This window comes from Suillus plorans (assembly GCF_016647745.1).
Source record: "Suillus plorans strain S12 chromosome Unknown HD556scaffold_6, whole genome shotgun sequence".
Taxonomy (NCBI): Eukaryota; Fungi; Basidiomycota; class Agaricomycetes; order Boletales; family Suillaceae; genus Suillus; species Suillus plorans.
The window spans coordinates 539,362-558,616 of NW_024537390.1; the positions used below are offsets into that span (position 1 = coordinate 539,362).

A 19,255-nucleotide genomic window follows, 5' to 3' on the forward strand; every position below is an offset into this window, starting at 1 on the left:
TGCAAGCTGCATATGTGGCTGTGCGACTGTATAGTACCTTTCAGCCACTGCGGAAATTACCGAGAACTTCGCCTGCATGATCTGAGCCCTAAGGCATCGACATCGTCAACGTCCTCGACACTAAAAATTTAACAAAATGGTGCGTATTTGTATCAGACAGATGGGCATCATTTCTGAGGCCGCGATTAGGGTCGTGTTCGTACCAAAACCACCAAGAGGGCTGCCCGTGTGCTCATCGAAAAATAGTAAGTCTAATCTCTAAGGGTTGACCGGGTTTCGGGGATGGAGGACCAGAGGTCTCGAAAGAAAGACGATGAATGACTGCACAGGAACAGATTGATTCTAATGTATGACGCACAGCTACCCCCGCCTCACCCTCGACTTCCACACCAACAAGCGCATCATCGATGAAGTTGTCAGTACCCTTCCACCCAGCTTACTGGTGCTATCTCATCTCTTTCATACAGGCTGTGGTTCCCTCCAAGCGCCTCCGGAACAAGGTTTCCGGTTTCACTACCCACCTGATGAAGCGTATTCAGCGCGGGCCCGTCCGTGGTATTTCGTTCAAGCTCCAGGAGGAGGAGCGCGAACGAAAAGATAACTACGTACCTGAGGTATCTGCTCTTGACACGAGTGCAACAGGCTTGGAGATCGACAAGGACACCGCAGTAAGTCTCAATTCGGCTTCCCCTCAAGCTATCACTGTATTCTTTTCCTGGCAAGAATTCCATGCTGACATTTGAATTTTCCTTAGGAACTTCTCAAGGCACTCAACTTCGACTCCATCCCTGTGACCATCGTACAGACTGTTATCCAGCAACCGGAGCGTCCTCGGCGGGAGAAGCGCAACGTCCCTGGCGCTGGGCGGTAATTTGTATATTCTAGGTGCTTACACATAGGCTCGTATCATGCCACACCATGTATATGCATGCGATTATAACTACTCTGATTCCTTTACTTTTCTCCTATCACAATTTTGCCCAGGAACCAGGCTATCAACCCTCACACGTTTCTCAGCTGAAGGCAAGTCCTGGAAGCCTTCAGGATCGTGTGCCACATCCACCTAAGATGAGTTTCCCAGAAAAGCAATTTTTTATATGAATAAATGTTTGCGTGGAGAAATTGCGTTTATAAAAGCAAGTGCGGGATTCCATGTACTCCAGCTGCAGCTGCAATATGAATCCACATCGAACCCTCATTCGGAGGCAAAGCGGTTTCCTCTTCCCGAACCTAAATGAATGTGATGTTTCCCTATCTATGCCCGACAGCTTCAGGTGCCAAGTGCCATGATAGTCATCCCATCTCTCAAGCTAGATAAAGTAGTAAAAGAGATAGAATATGAGAACTATAGTAATAAAAGCAAACGGTCAGGAGGTAAATAAGAATAACAACCAACCGGCGGTGTCAATGAGGAATGATGGTGAGTGCGTGGATGTGTCGTTTGTCATTTCGGCCCATGTAGGCGATGCGGCAGCTTACGGCTGCAGGTGAAAGCTTGTAAGCAACTTGTAACAATAATGATATCTCTACTACCACAAGGGAAAGATCAACGTATGGTCGGTATGGTAGGAAGTTCCATTGAACTGCAGCCAGCTTCATGTCGTTGTTGTTCGCGTATTGACTTCCTAGCGTTGAGCCTGAGCACAAATCCACCAATTTAGTGAGCTTCGCGTAAAAGGAGTCTTTTATCCACTTACACTCCCATCATCGAGTTCAAATAGGCTAAGGCGATTGGTTTCAGTGCTTGCACAGTGAGCATGCAACATACTAACTTTTTGCTAGTAGTGATCCAGGCAAAGCGGAATAGAACTGGCCAAGACCACCATCCTGAACCTGGTACTGAAACAGTGCTTGTCGTTATGTCCCACATGTTGCATGAACGACAGGACTCACGAGCACAGCCATCGCGATTGCCATAATGCTGGAGAACCTCGTGACGGGAGTGTTCGGCACGTTTGTAACATTACACATACCAAGTAAGTAAACCCATGTGAACAAATATTTGTGTTAGTTTATTGACATAATCCGGCTTTGACCTTCAACCACAGAATTCAACATGACTTAGACCACAAGGGTAGGGAAAAGACTCGTACCGCACATTGTCTGTTCGTGCAGGACGCAAAAACCACCAGACTGTCCCGGTAATGAGAATATCACACAAGGCGCCAGCAACTGCAGAAATCTGACACCACTGAATCAAAGTATGAGTGCCTCAAGGCTGCTCAAAACTATTTCATGACCAACCTTTTTGCCGAATAGATCTACAGGGTTTCTCGTATCGAATCTTTGAAAATTATATGAGTAATTATGCGAACTCCAGGATAAGAACTCACATCACACTGCCTGTTACTAGAGACGAAGACAGCAGCAAGTCAGGGCATTGACATCAGGGATGAAAGACAGACACACTCGTGCCAAAAACTACAGTGCTGAAGAGTCAGCTGTTGAGTATCTGAGATCAAAAGAACTGACCTAGTGCAGTAGCGGCGAATGCGCACTGAAGATTGGTGTTACGCTGAGAAATAAATAATGCAAATGCGGTCTCACAATTGTGCCTGTAATTAAGCGGTTGTGTTCCGTGACTGAATAAAAGCATTAAAACTCTTGGTCCTGCAGACCCCGGATGACTCACTTATCCACACCCTGTGTGCATAAAAGCTTTCGACAATCAAATGAATTTCTGTATAATGCTGCAGGAAATCAACCATGGCAAGCACATACCACTGGACTGCGAATATAATCCAACACTTTTGATGTTGTTGAAAATTGATAATAGTAATATATAGAAGACTCACTGCCATAAATACCCCTAGCTGCGGCATCCATTTTTAATAGGTAGTATTACATCAATGTAAATTCACTTACCACCATCTGCCTATCCTCTCGATGAGACGATTTTGGAGCCAATAAGAGGTCTATCGACTTACCATGGGAGTTCAGTCGTGCACTCATGAGACGTGCTACGACGGCACGAAATAAGGATAGACCAATACATCCCTATCAAGGCATATTCGTGTATTGTCCCGAGACAACTGCGAGACATCATCGTCAGTTATCAGTGTACACTTGAGCATGGTCAGATGACAGAAGCACATACAAGACCATGAATACCTAGCGATCAAATACGTTATTAAGTCGAGGCTTTCATGGATGTGGAGAAGTCTCTCACTCACAAATAATTTGAGTCTTTTCGAATCTTGCGGAAACGATCTGAGGTAGAAGATATACTGCCCAAAAGCTGCCCCATAAAACCTTCATAAATCTGCATGTCAACTTTGGGTAGAGACTGTCGAACCCCAAATCCATACGCTGTGGCTATCATGAATCCTTGGTTCTAAAGTCAAATCGAGGTACATAGAATGGACTATCGGAAGACTCACCAATGGCCCCAGGGCCCCACATAACTTGAACAGAATTGACCATCGAGATACTATGATCATTGCCAGTGGTGCATATGACAGCACTTCAACAACCAGGCACCGTATTGTGATTTTCAATTTTGTAAATTTCAATTCCGCATTCCAGCCGCGTCAACGTGTCGCTCTCTACAGTAGCTTCACCTATGGTCTGCCTAACTTTGTGCGGTCCATGGCTCTACGCGTCTCGCATTTAAACCAATATCTGATCCGTATCCCAGTTTAGTCTCCGACCTTAGCTTTAAGCTTTAAGCTTTACTACTTGCAGCCTCATGGAAAATAGTCATCATGAGCCAAGGGTCGAGCTTAAGCCTAAGGTCAACAGCTCTCACTGTCTAGAGCATTCGATACTGCCCCCCGCCACGTCTTTACTACACACACATCGAATTGTACTAACTTCGATAAAGTCCAAGATAGTCAAAAAGAAAGTTAAGTACCCTCAGTGTTGTTTTCGATTGGCAATACCTGCCCAAGATTACTGTGCTTTCGTGTGACGCTGCGGGTAAAATAACACGAGACGATCATACGCATCGAATGCGATTCAAATTTCAGGCTAAGTATTACTGCGGTACTACGTACGTCGTATATATAGTGGGATATCGTGATTGTTATGACAACGTAACATACTCCGCAGGCCTCTTACTTCGGGCCGGGTGCACGTGGCGAACTAGTTGATGACATGGACATTCCACTTAAGTATCCTCGTCCTCCCTAACATAGTACTTAATAAGGGCCAGCCCACATAGAGAGCTAGGTGCGACTGCTGTCCTTGGAGAAAGATGATAAGTTGTGGAGCCAGAGTCGATGTGACAAAGTACGCAGTGGCTTTTGCCATCGGATAGGGGGTTGTAGATGAGACTCCTGCAACAGTTGAAAAAAGTCGATGCGTGGCACTATTATTACGCCTGGAAACGGAGTTTGACATGCTACCTTTGACGACATCTGAAATAGAGCAATAACCGATATGCAGTATTTCTTGGAAGAAGAAGATACTAGTATATATGACTGAGGAGCATGCGAGATGTGCTACTTAGTGCTGGGGTTACTCTGATGCGACCACAGATACCCAGCCAGACTTCATGTCAAGGTAATTGATGGGTCTCAACAACAACATGGACATGGAATGATGCAACATATTCCGCCCTGGCATTCGAACTTCAGCTCATCTTTATTGCAACTTCAAGAGACAACTTACGGGACAAGGAATGCAACCACCTCTCAAGCGTAACGGAGAGTGCGTTTGCTCATCTTGTTGTGGGGGTCTGTCCTGGGGGGAAGAATGTAACAACATGGACGATGAGGAAGGTTGAGAGGAGACGATTTCCCTTTCGACAGCACGAACTGCGGGTGGGTATGTAACAGAGTCCATATGAGGTCCTGAGCTGGAATTCATTGGTTTTGGTAAGGTGAAGGTTGAGTAAAGCAAGACCTACTTAGCAATTCGATATTTATTCCACATAAACCAATGACGTCGCAAATCTTAAATGTTGCAATTGGTTACATAATGGGCTCTTTATTAGGGGCACAAGGAAAATGCTGTGTACTGCGACTGCTGCGGTATCTGTCGCGACGTTCCACTAAGCAGCAAATTGAGTCTTGACGCACGAGCAAAATACTACTGAAGTACTTCTGTGAATCTTGGAGTGCGGTACATAAAAGGAATCAGAGGACGTTCAACCCCATGATTTGTTTGGAGGACAAGTTGTGGGAGGTTCAAGTGACTAGTAGTGAGTGTATTTGATGCGCACCCGGACCGCAGCAATGGTCGCGGCAGTTGCCGTAGCAGTCGCAGCAGTACTAGTGGCGCAGCATTCCGTTTATTAGTCAACTAGTCAGGGCCTGCAAAGCACCCTAATTGCAATCCTAATACCAAACGTAGGTTTCATAGCCAAGAAGGCAGCGGACCTTATCATCAGACCATCATCACCTCTCCTACTTGAAATCAAAGTAGTACGCAATGGCAACCGAAGATCGAATCATTTTCCGTCAGGGTGAGTGTATGTTGTGCTGGATCGAACGACACTGTATTGACTGTATCCAGGGATCAGCAGCGGCTTCGCTGGACTCGAAGTCGCCAATTTTGAACACACATTTTCCAGATCGGTATCAAACATACAGAATCTTTCTGTATCTTCTCAAACACGTCAACAATATGAACCACTGCTGTCCGCTGCCGCTGCACCCCTGATCATCTCTGACGGTGCTGAAGAGATCGACCGGGCCATCAACACACTCCAGAAGATCTGGAACCCGGTTAGGCAAGATCCTGCAGTCAAGCAAGGCGCCCCGCCACTCAACTACTATAAGACATCTTATGGCATATCGTTCATACGCGGTGGAGAATTGGTGTGGTCAAACTACCTACCTGAAAGGGGGGCGCGTCCACCAATTTCCGAGGATACAGCAAGCGCTGAGGAGGAGAGTCAGTTTGGTGACGTGGTGAACATTCTTCAGGGCTTGGTGCAAAGGTCGCAGGCAGCTTGAATAGCGGCAATTTGGCATCTCATCATAAGTGGCAGAAATTCGTCAGCATGCAACCAGGAGGTAGATTAGATGGAAGGTCACTGTAGATATACAATGTCATAACCTGTATGATGAGCATAGGATCGGAGGAATGGATCGGGCTGCATGCCGAGATCGCAAGAGGAATAACATGAATTGTCTGACAACATCTACTAGGCCCATCATCTTCGCACAGTTATAAAAGTGTCAACCAAAGTTTCAACGGTTCTGTTGCTGATCGGGCATGCCAAGATATTCGACACCCTCTAGCTCCTCGAAAGGCATTCGCGTCTCGACATATTCTGGTAGCTTGATTTCTTCGTCATGATCGGTCCTCTGAGCATCAGGATCAGGGATCTTGGAAAGGAACAAGGACAGGATGACTGCCAAGGCAGTCCAAGGAATGAGCGAGATGAAGCTCCAGCGGACACCATTCCTGAAAGCATCACGGATGATTTGCTGCACAACAGGCGGCAGACCTTCGAGCGACTGGATAGAGTCAAGGCCACCACTGTTGTAGAGCGCTTCAAGGGCATTGAGGTCAGAGCCTGAGATAGTACCACTTCGTATCTGCCCTGCGATGTAGGGATTGACTTTAGCGTTCATGACAGTGAAACACTGTGCTAGACCGACGGTTCCACCGAGGGCACGGAACTACGAGACATCATTTGAGTATGTACACCATACGGCATGTCGACATAACTCACGAAAAGTAACAAAGCGCTAGTTGCGGCGACATGGTCTGACATCAAAAAGCGAGCTTGGATGGAATTAGGGCCAGCTGTAAGACCAACTCCAAAACCTGTCAGGCACATGAAACTAAGTTCGGATGTAAGAGATCCGCTTCTGATCAGTACATAAACGTCGCACCCATTGATAAGCCCTTGCACATTCTTCTGCATGCCCATCTGAATGAGACCCAAACCAATGGTCATGACAATTAATCCAGCAACGATTGAATATATCGGCTGGAGGGATCGTTAGATATGTGTATTTACAAGGAGAGACTGTAGCTGTCTACCTGTCTGAAGTGCTTGACCAACCAAATGGAAAAAAATGAACCTCCTCCCTATTATAACCGTGAGACATCGGTGATTTGATGTAGTGCGAAAACATACTAGGCCAGGAGCAAAATAAAGGAGTTGTATACCGGCTTGATCAGGTGGCAAGCCAGAGACGACAGTCATAAATATTGCGACGAAGTAGAACATCACAAAAATGACGATGCCGGACGCGGAGCAACCGTAATACAAGACACAGATGTCGTAGGACCGAAAGAGTTTGAGAGGTAGCATGGGCTGCGCATGATAAAGTGCCGAAATTGTTACGGTAGAAGCTTGGTGCTTCCGCTCCAAGACGACCCCCCAAAGAATGCAGGTCACAAAGACAATGACACCAACAACCAGGCAGACTATGACGCGAACACTCTTCCAGTCGTCATCGGGACCCCAGTTCAGCGCAAGCAGAATGAGTATGCCTCCTATAACGAAGAGGAACGTTCCGATCCAGTCGATAAGGGCAAACTTCATTATCCATGTCATACATTTAGTGGAACCTGGAAGTTCCTCGAATGATTTGGCACCTTCGACACGTTTGCGAAGCAAAAAGAAACACAGAACCATGGCAAGAGCAACACACGGAATGCTATATTTCCGTTAACATCGTTCGTTGAGTGTACTGAGAAACCCATACTTGATTGCAAACACCCAGCGAAAGCTGGCCGTGACTAGGAAACCACCGATGACGGGGCCTATACAAAAACCGAGAGCATACAAGCAGAACGCAGCGGATTGCTGGATATTATTCGTATCCAGTGAGGACGAATCCAACATTATTATCCGCACAGCCTTACTAACAATCAGAATGTTGTTCTTCATAAGAAGTAATGCATACTGTCAACAAACCAGCGGCTCCAATGCCGGCTATTCCTCTGCCAACCAAAAGCATTGTCATGTTGACAGCTCCTGTACTGAAGGTACTACCGACAAGGAAGAATAGAAGAGACAATTGCAGTCCGAAGTGACGACCATAGATATCGGCAATGGATGCAAAGAAGGGCAAGAAAACTGTTGATGCTAACAAGTATGACGTGCCAATATAGCTGATAGCAGAACTCAGTAGAACTTCCATGTCGTGATTTAAAATGTATAAGTACCTTTGCAGGTTGAAGGCGTTGAATACAGACTGAAAGTAATGTCAAGGACTGTCAGATTGGAGGCAACACTGTGAGACTCACTGCAATCCGAGGTTGCGCAGTGGCGACAACTGGATGTTCCAATAGGGTGAGACGAGAGGCAGAAAAAACGAAAATGACTTGCCCGTATAGTCTAAAGTTTCAAGTATCACTGGGATGGCCAAAGCGCACATCAACCACCAATCAAATTTCTTCCAGAAACCGCCCTCCTTGAGCTTGGACTTAGACTCGGAGGCTTGGACCGATGGCTGATCATTGGAAGATTGTGAAGTAGCTGCAGAAGGAAAACGAGTTGAAGGACTGAAATAATGCAAAACAAAAGATAGAAAGACAGACCTCGTTGCTCTGCGTTCTTGCCCTTCAAGCGGCGAAAGATGGATTTTACAAATGGCATACTTATAGTTGAGGCCTACGAACAAGGTCGCCCGCATATGCAACCAGTCCCACATATAAACAGGAAGGAAAGATAGTTCTGGAGTTTTTTCGTGATAGAACCCAACACTGCCTAACACATTCAGTGCCAGCAAGGCCATCGAAACGGTAAGTGTGTACCGGGGTAACTTGTTCTGAAAAGACGTGGATGATTGCATAGTTACCTCAGCACGGTGTGCGAATTGTTCGCTTCCGACCGTCTACGAAGAAGCGGATCGAGAGACCTGGGAGTATGATGCAAAGTTGTGCCCGGAGGGTTGTTGTATTCATTAAAATCATCTTCATATGGCTGATTTGCGACAGGCTATACCGGTACGGGTTTCTGTGGATCTCATTCATGAACGTTCGAGGAGTGCTGCTGCAAGCGGCCTTACACGTTATTCATAGTTGTAAAAATTTATTCACTTGTAATATACAACGCACTTTGATTTGCATCGTTTTCCCTGCTTATTTACTTTTCGGCGCTTGTGACAGGGCACTTGTGAGTGCTTGTGAAAAAAAATGACAAGTGAATAAGCAGTAATAAGCGGCAACATTTTTAAGATTTTCGTGTCAAGTGGCGAAAAAGGATGTTAAGGAATTTGAAGTACTTAAGTCGTGATCATCGAGAAATGTATACGAGGCGTTTAGGCTGAGAATGAACTAGGACCCCTCCTCGTCATCTTCATCACCAGAAACTTCTGCATTCTCTTGACCTGCTTTGGCCATGAGCTGTGCGAGATCCTGCTCTTCTGTCTCAGAAACAGCTTTTGGCTGAGAGAAAAATAGTAAACGGAGTCAGGATATGGATGAAGTGTAGTAGATAATTGCACTTTACCTTCATCTTTACAACTAGGTTTCCACCTTGACTCTCGATGGTGCCCAGAATCGACTCGATCGCGCGTTCCAACCGATCAACAGCAGCGTACTACAAATTCCCTCAGACAGCTTCGTGATCGAGAATGATAGAGGCAAACCTTATCTGTTGCGTTTGTGCTGAGAACGTATAGTGGAGGGGCTACAAGCTTGGCTTTAATCGGCACCGTCTCGTTGCTTTGTGCTTCACCTGCCCGCAGAGCCTTTTTGATGGCATCGATACCGGCAGGGGTATAGCATGTGAGCTCGATATCAGCGCGGAGCTTGATAGGCTGGGGCGTCAACCGCCGTGCGATGGTGCCCATAAGGATGGAGATGGCTGCTGGTGAGACAGGGTTTGGAATGGAGGAAAATACAGTTTCTTGCTCGCTGGTCTCATCAGTCACCGCAGTAAGTACAAAAGGACACCGGGACGTACGTCAATGCAAGCTTAAACGCATCGTATGTGTGACCATATTTATGACCAAGTGGCCACGCCACCTGTTCATACAATTTTTCCAATCTTTCTTCTTCGTTTGACCCGTCGTGCGGCACAGCGGCCTCTTCAGCAGCCATGGCAGCCGCAGCCTCCTCAGGATTGTCCTTCTTCGCCGCGCGCCTAGATTTCTTCGTCTCCTTCTCCACCGCCTCGTCCTCTGGGGAGATAGCAGCGTCTGCATCCATCGATGGCAGCTTCGAGGCGACATGCCGCATGATCGATGCAACGGCTTTTGATTTCATATACCGTTCCTCGCACTTGATGATATCCTCGGGAGAGACACGACGTTTTGATAGATCGATGTAACCTGTGCGCAGGGATTATAGAAGATAATTATGCTGGAAGATGGACATACCTTTTTCCCTATCCACACGAAGTACCACTACGACTTCGTTACGGCCAACACGAATGAGCTTCTGTATGGATCGGATACGTCTTCGAGAAAGCTCTGAAAGGAGAATCATTCCCTCGATGTTGTCGTATTCGAGCTTGTTTTACATGGATAGATCAGCATGACAATTAATAGGGTACGAGTGAATGGTGCAAACCAGTTTGACATATGCACCCATTTCCGCAATCTGGCGGACTTGGACCATGACGAGCTCGTCGACTTCTGGATATCTCTGTTCATAATACCGCATGGAAAGTGTGGGCAGTGGTGGAAACTTTCGAGAAACGCAACGAAGTATGCAACTGGGGATCCTCAGCCAATAAGTCTCAGATTATCGTGCTTTCAAAAACGGCTGAAGTAATCACCTATTTATCTCGATGGAGCGTGATAGTATATGATATATCGCACTAAACAACACAAAACATGCACGTGATTTTGCACCACAGCCGTCCGAACAGGGATTCTTTCAACGATAAATAGATATCCGACGATGATTTATTTTATCTGTCATCCTTTGGAGGACTTCTAAACCGGGGGACTGAAAAGCGCACGAATCAGACATAAGTCACTAAAAAAGAGAAGAGTCGCACTACAGTCTACGGTCAATGATAAACAATATGCAATAAATAATCACTAGCACGATCGCCTATGCCTCATGGCTAATTTGCTCGGTAACCTCGTTTGCAGGTAGATGCATGAGGAAAAGGATCATTTGATACACTAGTTCCGTACCTCTTCATTAACACCGCGGGTAAAATATCGAGCTCCAGCATAATGGCGCGACTGACGGGCAACAAAGACTACACGCCCAAGTATAGCAAGTTCTGGTAGCGCACTGAGCATCACGATGCAGGAGCGCAAACAGCCGATGCACTTACCGGCCTGGTCCACATGTCCATGTATGAGTGGCAAGCTCAATTCTGCTCTGGATAAATTAACAATGAAGGAGATCATAGCTGCAGTAGGTGACGACAACTTGAATAGAGCTGGAAAACACAAGACCATGCAGGCAAGCAAGGTCAAATTCGGCAACGCCGAACCCTAGTTACTAAAAACGTGTTTGTGATTTGTCGATGCTGGCAGATGCTAACTACATCGGTACTATCACAAAGTAGAGCTACTCTGCACTATTTACAGTCAGGTAATAGCTTAATGATGAGAATAAGATAAGCCATCACAATGAAAATAGTCAGCAAAAGACACTCACTGTATTTTGGACCTCCACCCCCCTCGGGAACAGTCCATGTGATATCCTGTGTAGGGACCTTAATATCACATAACTTGCAGTGGATACAGTTCTGCAACGATCGATGTCAGACGTAGTACATGGTTCAAGAGTGAGATGCACCTGTGAGTTGATCACTAGTTTATGTCCATTCCACCCATCTGCCGCAGTCTCATCTTCAACATATTCATAAACGCCAGCAGGGCAAGCCCGTTGCAATAACCCAGCATACTCGCTCAAGTTGCGCTGCACGTGCAACTTTCGAAGGGCCGTATTCTCATTGCCGCCCTTGCGCACACGGAGATGCACAGGCTGGTCTTCTGCATGGTTCGTGCCGGTTAAAGTCAACGAAGTCAGCAAATCTGTCGATAACGGGGGCTGCGGGGGAGGGTAGTCGATAGGGCGGAATCGATACGCGGGTTGAGTATGCTGTGCATCCGTCAATCTTGCTCGATTGCGGAAAGTCCAGGGAGTGCGTCCCTTGAGAAGGAGAGAATCGACGCCAGAGTACATGATACCTCCCCAGATACCCAAGGGAGTGTGAAAACTTTCACGCAAGTTACGAACCTCGTTAAGGTCTGACCAAACCCAACTATCCTTCAGTGCAGTTTCATACTGTGACATATCTGCAGGTCCACTGCTAGACTCCTGAGATAGAGCAGCTGCAGCTGCTTCGGCAGCCAACATACCGCTCTTCATCGCATTATGGGTGCCTTTAATTTTTGCGATGTTGACGAAACCAGCCGAGCAACCAACCAGGGCACCACCGGGGAAGTAAAGCTGGGGCACAGATTGAAGGCCGCCTTCGTTGAGCGAACGTCCACCATATGCTATCCTTGTGGATTTCCCAGACAGGAGCTCTGCGAAATATGGATGGTGTTTCATGCGCTTGAATGGGACGTCAGAGGAACGTATGCAACAACTAAAAAGAACACACCTGAAATTCTTTATAAGGACTCAGATATGGGTTGGCATAGTCGAGTCCGATTACAAGGCCTAGGCTGACGAGCCCATCAGCCATGTGATAAACCCACCCACCGCCGTATGTCCTGAAGTCAAGGGGCCAGCCCATGGTATGAACAACTTCACCAGGTCGATATTGGGTTGGATCCACGCGCCAAACTTCTTTGAGGCCGATGCCATATGTTTGTGGATCGGAATTTCGGCGAAGATCAAATTTTTGAATGAGTTCCTTGGCGATGGAGCCGTGCGCGCCTTCCGCGATAAGGGTAACCCTTGCACGAAACTCCATTCCAGGCTCAAAGGACTCCTTCATGCACCCTAGCCTGTCCAGACCCACTTCATTCGTCCTGACACCAGCAACGCTCCCATCATCTGTGTAAACCACGCCTGCGCCGGCGAACCCAGGGTAAACTTCGACACCCATTTCTTCCGCAATGTTCCCGAGCCACGCAGTGAAACGAGAGAGCGAGACGATGTAATTTCCTTGGTTTGACATTTGAGGGGGATGGGGTATAGGTATCGAGAGCGACTTTGTGAGGAACCGCATGTGAGAGGACGTTGCTGACTGCGTGAGTGGATGGTCATCGCGGAGAGACCAATCTGGCAAGAGCTCGTCGAGGGCTCGAGGCTCGATGACAGCTCCGGAGAGTGTATGGGAGCCTGGGGCGAGTTGCATTTACACAGGAAAGATTCGGTGTTTGGAGTACGCACCTACTTCAGCACCCTTTTCCAGTACAACGACCCTTAATTCTTTTCCTAGTTTCTGTTCCAACTGCTTTAGTCGAATCGCGGTGCTAAGACCAGCAGGGCCAGCTCCGACGATGCAAACGTCCACATCCTCCGAGACACGTTCAACAGTAGATGGGTCAAACAACTGCCTGCTGATACGGGAGGATGAATGGAGAAGGCGATTTAGATTAGGTGTCCTTGAACGAAGGACTGTGCGGGTCAGCATTCAGCACTATAGATTAACTCCTGCAAATTGATGTCCTGCGGTGACCACTAGTGATGGCAACAATTTAAAGCCTTCGATCTCGAAAAGGCAATCCCAGCTGGCAGCGGTGGCGCGTCGCACGTTTATAAGTAAAACCATAGTTGGACTTCCAAGTACTATTTACAAGCTAATCGAAATCCTGCAGACAGTTTACTGGCTAGGCACACTCGGCAAGAATGACCGGATTTTCTGCTTTATCCTTCGCTGAAGATTCCCTCAATGATGAATCCCGGTGGATAGGAAGAGCCAGGATTTTGGGACCCCCGTTGACACGTCTCCCCGCTCTTACCGTCGGGCTTTTGGGAGTGCAGGTCTTGTGGTCGGTTGAGATGTCATATGGTAAATGGTTAGCCTACACCTCACTAGATGGTTATTCAATGCTACTGCGCGTCGCAAGCTTCCCCCTACCTGTTGTCCCTCGGTCTGTCAAAACAACTAATGGCAGTCGTCTTCCTTGCTGGGCCCCTCTCTGGCCTCATTGTTCAGCCCTTGATAGGTACCTCTCCTGTACTTCCTACTTTTCAGTCCACTCAACATGACTTCAGGCGTGCTAGCAGATAATTCAAAGTCACGCTTTGGTAGACGGCGACCTTTAATCGGTGTTAGTGCAGCATTGTGTTGTGTTGCGACCCTTCTGTTCGGATACGCCCGTCCATTTGCTGGTTTGTTTACAACGCCAGGATCGCCCTCAGTGCGTGCATTCTTCAACACCACTGACAGACCATACTGAATTTGTCAGCATGATTCACTTGCCATATGGCTTGCTGTCCTATCTATCTATTGCATAGATTTTTCCATCAACGCAGGTTTGTCCTCACAAACCACGAGTATTGCATGTGATGAAATTCAGAATCTATTCGCAGTGGGGGCTCTGGATCGCGCTCTTTTGGTTGACACCCTACCCCCATCAGATCAGCCCAGTGGTAATGCATGGGCCGCTCGAATGCTGGCCATTGGCAGTGTAGTCGGATTCTTTGTGTGAGCTTAAATTAGGCAGATTAATGGCTATGAACACTCATATCTTGTAGGGGAGAAATAGACCTTCCTCAATGGTTACCTTTCCTTGGCCGAGCTCAACTACAAGATTTAGTAGTCATCGCGTCTCTGTTACTCATATTCACACATTTGTTGACCTCCGTTTGCGTCAAAGAGAGGATACTTGTTGCAACCGAGTGCGTCATCTCTATTTACTTAGTGTTTGTCTCACTCGGCCATAGCTCCCGCGCCAAGGGCCTAAAGAATGAAATATACAATATATGGAATACCCTAACAAGATTACCCCGAGTGATAAGACAGATCGTATGCAGCATATGTTTTTATTGGTCCATGTCTATTGACCTACTTTACAGTGTTATATTCAATTTTTGTGCGTTTGTCTCGAATAACGCTTCATTTATCTGACAGCCATGATCTGGTAGTTCATCGCTAGCCTGGTTCCCTGTTTTATTCTATACCACTGTGTATATCGGCGAACTGCACAAACAGGTTTCCCCTGCCCCAGAAGACGATCTCTCAGCGGTCCTATTAGACGAGGAGGCTACACGTCTTGGCGCGCGCGCACTATTCTACAGCGCGCTGGTGTCTCTCGCGGCAAACATCATTATGCCTTTCTTCATCGTCCGTGCTAAAGAAGTCGCTATGTTGACTCCTCTTCAACCGAGGAAGCCATGGTTGGAACGTGTTCAGGTTCACCTGGCTACACTCTGGGCATTCTCTCTCTTCGTATTCGCATTATGCATGGCTGCCACATTGTAAGTCTCTACACGTCAAAGCAAGCGATGATTTTGATGACAATTTGACCTGTGAAGCGTTGTATCAAGCGTTGGCGGTGCTACTTTCATCATGTCAGTGACTGGATTTTGTTGGGCCATAGTACAGTGGGCCCCATTTACGCTGGTACGTCATCATTCAAACCCTGAATGTTGCCCTACTATTCCCTGATTCCATACATTCTCAGCTCGCGGAGGCAATATTGTCCCATCCTGCAACTGATGAAGAGATGACTTCGATATATCTAGAGGACACGCGCTCAAATCTAAGATCTAGGACAGATGATGATGGGCAAGATGCTGATGAAACTCAGCATCTCGTCGGCTCCGACCTGGAAGACCCGACATACTCGAGATCTACGTCACTGGAACAAGAACAGGCTGACGGCTATCCGAGGATCATGATAAATCACGAAGCACGAGTCAGCCAGACCGATATAAATGTCTCATCGGCTCAAATGTCTCATGATGCACCGCCTCCTCATAGGCTGAAAAAGAATCCCAACGGCTTGAGCTCGCAGGCCGGTGCTATTCTCGTCAGTGCTTCAGATTCTTGTCCCTGTCAGATCTAATCAACGTCACCAGGGCATTCATAATATATTTATCGTAGTACCCCAATTTCTCGTCACTGGCCTGTCATCAATCATCTTCGCAATATTTGATCCTCAGAAATCTGTCTTACGCAGTCATCATCCGGGCAATCCCATACCTGTCGACGGTACGATCACTACGTCAGGAGATGTCATGCGACAAATTTTAGATCGAGACGAAGATCCCTCTGTAAATACAGGTCCCAATTCAATTGCAATAATCTTTCGGTGGGTGTCCAATGGCGTCATACATGCTAGTGAAGCAGCTGATCAAAAAACTAAATCAGGTTGGGAGGCGTGGCCGCGGCCGTAGCTTTCGTCTTGTGTTGGCGCCTAGCTAGGGAATTGAAACGCACATGAATTTTGATCACTTTCCTGGTCACCAGGGTACTTCCAATGTTGAACTACAGTTATACATACATGCTTTGATACTTTCCGGAAGAATGTTACAACCTCAAAAAACAGTTCCGTCACTTTCTATCTCGATGGGCGGTCCTCCGGTTAAAGGGCGGAGTCGCTTGGCAATTTCTCTCCCTCCTTTCCACGTTGCGCTTTCTAGTACTTGGGCAAGGGTCAGATCGTAGGAGTTCACACCAACTTGACGACGGATGCCGTCGGCGATGCGATCGCTGCCCAAGAACTTCAGTATAATCTTGAGACAGTTTCACTGATGACTCACAGTTCAATCACCGTCATTGCCCGCCATTCAACTACAGCACCATGTGATGGTGGAAGACATGGAACACCGCCAGTGTTTGCGAGCGCTTTAAGACCGGGTTTGAGAGTAAGAACACCAAAGTCGACCAGCAAACCTCCTAGATCAAACGTCAATAGCAGTGTCATACTAAGGTACATCATATGCACCATTTCTATACTCTGGAAGACCAGTCATGTCCTCGATACCGTCAAATCTCCACTTGAGAATCTTCTCCATGGGTTCAATCAGGCTATATGTGATCCATCCCGTTAGTTTGTGGAACGGTACGAAGTTGTCTCCCTCGGCTTGCCCATCCGTAGCGAGCGCAGAACACGGCCACACATCTCCGAGCTGCACTCCGCCGATGGAATACCTTGCAGGCCAAATCGGAGCTAAGCCCTCGAGCAAAACTCCCCACAGTGATGAGATGTGGACACGCCGGGACGAACCATCAAGCTTCGATTCGGATTCCAGGAAGTCTGTAAACATCAGAAGTGATCAACCACCTAATCAAACAGTGGACAATGATCAATACCAATGATATTTCCGGGTCTAGCGTCAGAACCGAAGAAGCGGGGATTAGACTCCAACGCGGTTTTGAGATTGACCAAGAGGGAAGTTCGGCCTGACAAACCAACCATCGGATTGGTATCACTGACTTGCATAGCAGAGGCGATTCTCGATTCATTAATCTGAGACAATCCCTGCGCTTTAGGTAGGAAAATCAGATGAGAACACTAAACACAGAGGATGTTCCCCTTACCATCGACGCGATGAGGCTGAGCTACAGGAGATCCCGAAAAAAGACCTTGGTCAAACATATGTACAGTTGCAACTGCAAGCCCTTCTGACCGACTGTAGCTTTCCCCGTCTGATTCGTTGTACACCCATTGGTTGCCAGCTCCAGCATCCAGTAGGACAGAAACAAGGAACAAATCGATCAACCTCTTGCATTTCTCTTTCTCGCTGACTGGCGGCCCTTGTTCTTCATCCCATTTCGCCATCAAAGGCGCTATACGCGATTTTCCTGCATCTAGATGCCTCCATCTTCCATGTGGTGGAATCTATGGATGTGATTCTAACACTGGCTGTCCGAATAGAAATAGAAATCCTCACAGACGCAAAGTCAATACCGCCATCAGCTGCAGGAAAGTCTCTCTAAAATATGTGTCAGCCATGAGTAACGCCTGAGAGTCGACTCGTGGAACCTTCATGATTTCGAGGCAGTAATTCACAACAGACGATTCACGATCTGGGCTATAATCAAAATACTCCAGCTTTCCTTGTTGCGCCATGGCATGTACATTTGAGCATCGTTCTCTAATGGCAGGAAGGGTGCGAAGATATGCTGCTTGAGATGGACCAGAAAATGCGGCTACTAGGTTCATGGTTTGGATTAACCTTATAGTGATTAAAGTTGCTTATTGGAACCGGGCCATATACCCAAGATATACTTATGGAAAGTCCAAAAACCAGAGAAGCTACATAAGTCATAACACCGCCTGGCATCCTTTCATGAATGCTATGATTCGAAGCTAGCACTTCAGTACTCGAGCCCTTCGTGCACAAATGAATGACTGGCTTCCTTCTATTATCCTTCTATACGTATAAAGCCTTTCTAGGGGACTCTATGCACGACCCCTTTGCAAACGCCTTAAGGGGTGACAATGTTCAATCAATAGCAGAAGGCGTAACTCTGTCAGATTGCATGCCGATTCAGGTTCTCGCGAAGCTGGTATTCTACACTGCTCTACGACTCGGTATCCTCGTGGGCAGATAATTCGGGAAGTGAAAGAAGACATCTCAATTCGAGTATTGATGACCACACAGCTGGCTAACACTAAGTATAAGTAAGTACAAGTACGAGCAATGCCCTTGACCTAAGTGGATGGGCCTAATGCTTATAACTCAATCAACAATAATGGTAGTTACGAACATCAATCCAAGATCGGACTGCGAGTACAAAGTGATTGGGCAGAAAACTGTGATCGGCATGCATGGCGGGGTGAAGGCCCATTTGGTAGCTGTGACAGCACAGCAGGTCCGATCTTTTATGCGTTCTGTCTAGCACAATGGGAACACATCGGATTTCCATTTCGGATGACAATAGTTTGGGCTCTACCCATACTGGTATGAGACAATTACAGTCAGTCGTTAGTTCTTTACATATTGTGGTGCAACAAACCATTGAACACACGTGCTAGAGCAAATTGGACAGCCTCGTGGATGTGCAGTGCTGTATCGACATTGAGGGGATTGACAATCCACCTTTCAGGTTTGTCAGTAACTTCAAAGTGCAAATGCAGTATCGCTGCACTGAGGCTAACCTTCGCGTCCCCGATGGGCTCTTCGTGGCCGCAACCGTGTCTGGCGCACTGAACCTGACGGTGACACATGTTTACTGTAACACAAGTCAGTCGTGCGAGGAGAAAGCGTCTGAATCTCCCTCACATGAGATTTCTAGCGGAAGGGTGGGATCGTTAAGCTGAAGACACTCTGTTCACGACCCTTTAAATACTGCCACTGCATGTCCCCCATCATGCACATGCAATAAGAGACCACCAGGAAAAAATTATTCTCCCGAGACGCTAGAGTGACAACTGCGGGGTTAAGTGATGTCAAAGCCAATGCGGGGTAGGGATTGCGAAGTTGGGGCATTAAACTTCGACACGCCGAGCACCTTGCATGGAGAAGCACGTCAAAGGCAAGCACATGATGCGAAGAATCTTATCTTGAGCAGCATGGCTGA

At 47.1% G+C, this 19,255-nt stretch overlaps 9 protein-coding genes across 9 annotated transcripts; 2 read left to right on the forward strand and 7 right to left on the reverse strand.

Annotated features, from left to right (window-relative positions):
- Nucleotides 1-72: 72 nt before the first annotated feature.
- Nucleotides 73-871, forward strand: HD556DRAFT_1263641 (ribosomal protein S17e; the record flags this gene model as incomplete). Its single annotated transcript, XM_041299081.1, has 5 exons — nucleotides 73-139; nucleotides 190-245; nucleotides 361-415; nucleotides 468-668; nucleotides 755-871. Exons 1-5 carry the CDS (start codon nucleotides 137-139, stop codon nucleotides 869-871), a joined length of 432 nt encoding a protein of 143 aa, XP_041165345.1. The 5' UTR covers nucleotides 73-136.
- A 588-nt stretch (nucleotides 872-1,459) lies between these two features.
- Nucleotides 1,460-3,591, reverse strand: HD556DRAFT_1335569 (uncharacterized protein). Its single transcript, XM_041301878.1, has 17 exons — nucleotides 3,381-3,591; nucleotides 3,309-3,327; nucleotides 3,174-3,252; nucleotides 3,098-3,111; nucleotides 2,928-3,032; nucleotides 2,866-2,875; nucleotides 2,796-2,813; nucleotides 2,722-2,747; nucleotides 2,633-2,658; nucleotides 2,548-2,582; nucleotides 2,473-2,497; nucleotides 2,410-2,421; nucleotides 2,334-2,349; nucleotides 2,245-2,284; nucleotides 2,094-2,191; nucleotides 1,974-2,036; nucleotides 1,460-1,921 (listed from the first exon to the last, which is right to left on the reverse strand). The coding sequence occupies exons 1-17, from the start codon at nucleotides 3,421-3,423 to the stop codon at nucleotides 1,858-1,860; spliced, it is 693 nt and encodes a 230-aa protein (XP_041165346.1). The 5' UTR covers nucleotides 3,424-3,591; the 3' UTR covers nucleotides 1,460-1,857.
- Nucleotides 3,592-6,137: 2,546 nt separating this feature from the next.
- Nucleotides 6,138-8,506, reverse strand: HD556DRAFT_1429762 (major facilitator superfamily domain-containing protein; the record flags this gene model as incomplete). The annotated part of the gene is made up of 11 exons (XM_041304844.1): nucleotides 6,138-6,572; nucleotides 6,626-6,737; nucleotides 6,789-6,886; nucleotides 6,940-6,987; nucleotides 7,037-7,562; nucleotides 7,611-7,765; nucleotides 7,812-8,019; nucleotides 8,074-8,102; nucleotides 8,155-8,183; nucleotides 8,237-8,386; nucleotides 8,449-8,506. 11 exons carry the CDS (start codon nucleotides 8,504-8,506, stop codon nucleotides 6,138-6,140), a joined length of 1,848 nt encoding a protein of 615 aa, XP_041165347.1.
- A 464-nt stretch (nucleotides 8,507-8,970) lies between these two features.
- On the reverse strand, nucleotides 8,971-10,636 carry HD556DRAFT_803806 (eukaryotic translation initiation factor 2 subunit alpha). Its single transcript, XM_041311680.1, has 6 exons — nucleotides 10,426-10,636; nucleotides 10,233-10,365; nucleotides 9,818-10,184; nucleotides 9,501-9,768; nucleotides 9,362-9,451; nucleotides 8,971-9,297 (listed from the first exon to the last, which is right to left on the reverse strand). The coding sequence occupies exons 1-6, from the start codon at nucleotides 10,516-10,518 to the stop codon at nucleotides 9,187-9,189; spliced, it is 1,062 nt and encodes a 353-aa protein (XP_041165348.1). The 5' UTR covers nucleotides 10,519-10,636; the 3' UTR covers nucleotides 8,971-9,186.
- A 173-nt stretch (nucleotides 10,637-10,809) lies between these two features.
- On the reverse strand, nucleotides 10,810-11,365 carry HD556DRAFT_804074 (uncharacterized protein). The gene has a single exon (XM_041311681.1). The coding sequence runs from the start codon at nucleotides 11,271-11,273 to the stop codon at nucleotides 10,989-10,991; it is 285 nt and encodes a 94-aa protein (XP_041165349.1). The 5' UTR covers nucleotides 11,274-11,365; the 3' UTR covers nucleotides 10,810-10,988.
- On the reverse strand, nucleotides 11,215-13,537 carry HD556DRAFT_1335602 (uncharacterized protein). The gene is made up of 5 exons (XM_041301879.1): nucleotides 13,168-13,537; nucleotides 12,431-13,116; nucleotides 11,617-12,381; nucleotides 11,476-11,566; nucleotides 11,215-11,416 (listed from the first exon to the last, which is right to left on the reverse strand). The coding sequence occupies exons 1-5, from the start codon at nucleotides 13,409-13,411 to the stop codon at nucleotides 11,406-11,408; spliced, it is 1,797 nt and encodes a 598-aa protein (XP_041165350.1). The 5' UTR covers nucleotides 13,412-13,537; the 3' UTR covers nucleotides 11,215-11,405.
- Nucleotides 13,538-16,169, forward strand: HD556DRAFT_1335614 (major facilitator superfamily domain-containing protein). The gene is made up of 12 exons (XM_041301880.1): nucleotides 13,538-13,789; nucleotides 13,848-13,946; nucleotides 13,996-14,141; nucleotides 14,190-14,256; nucleotides 14,314-14,428; nucleotides 14,479-14,622; nucleotides 14,668-14,749; nucleotides 14,800-14,816; nucleotides 14,869-15,201; nucleotides 15,259-15,346; nucleotides 15,408-15,755; nucleotides 15,805-16,169. Exons 1-12 carry the CDS (start codon nucleotides 13,627-13,629, stop codon nucleotides 16,120-16,122), a joined length of 1,920 nt encoding a protein of 639 aa, XP_041165351.1. The 5' UTR covers nucleotides 13,538-13,626; the 3' UTR covers nucleotides 16,123-16,169.
- Nucleotides 16,170-17,980, reverse strand: HD556DRAFT_1335618 (uncharacterized protein). The gene is made up of 7 exons (XM_041301881.1): nucleotides 17,715-17,980; nucleotides 17,623-17,664; nucleotides 17,270-17,570; nucleotides 17,042-17,215; nucleotides 16,674-16,985; nucleotides 16,489-16,624; nucleotides 16,170-16,438 (listed from the first exon to the last, which is right to left on the reverse strand). The coding sequence occupies exons 1-7, from the start codon at nucleotides 17,892-17,894 to the stop codon at nucleotides 16,264-16,266; spliced, it is 1,320 nt and encodes a 439-aa protein (XP_041165352.1). The 5' UTR covers nucleotides 17,895-17,980; the 3' UTR covers nucleotides 16,170-16,263.
- A 710-nt stretch (nucleotides 17,981-18,690) lies between these two features.
- HD556DRAFT_1201251 (uncharacterized protein) lies at nucleotides 18,691-18,902 on the reverse strand (the record flags this gene model as incomplete). Its single annotated transcript, XM_041296391.1, has 2 exons — nucleotides 18,691-18,774; nucleotides 18,834-18,902. Coding segments are annotated over 2 exons (153 nt in total), but the record flags the coding sequence as incomplete, so codon positions are not given.
- Between the last annotated feature and the right edge of the window lie 353 nt (nucleotides 18,903-19,255).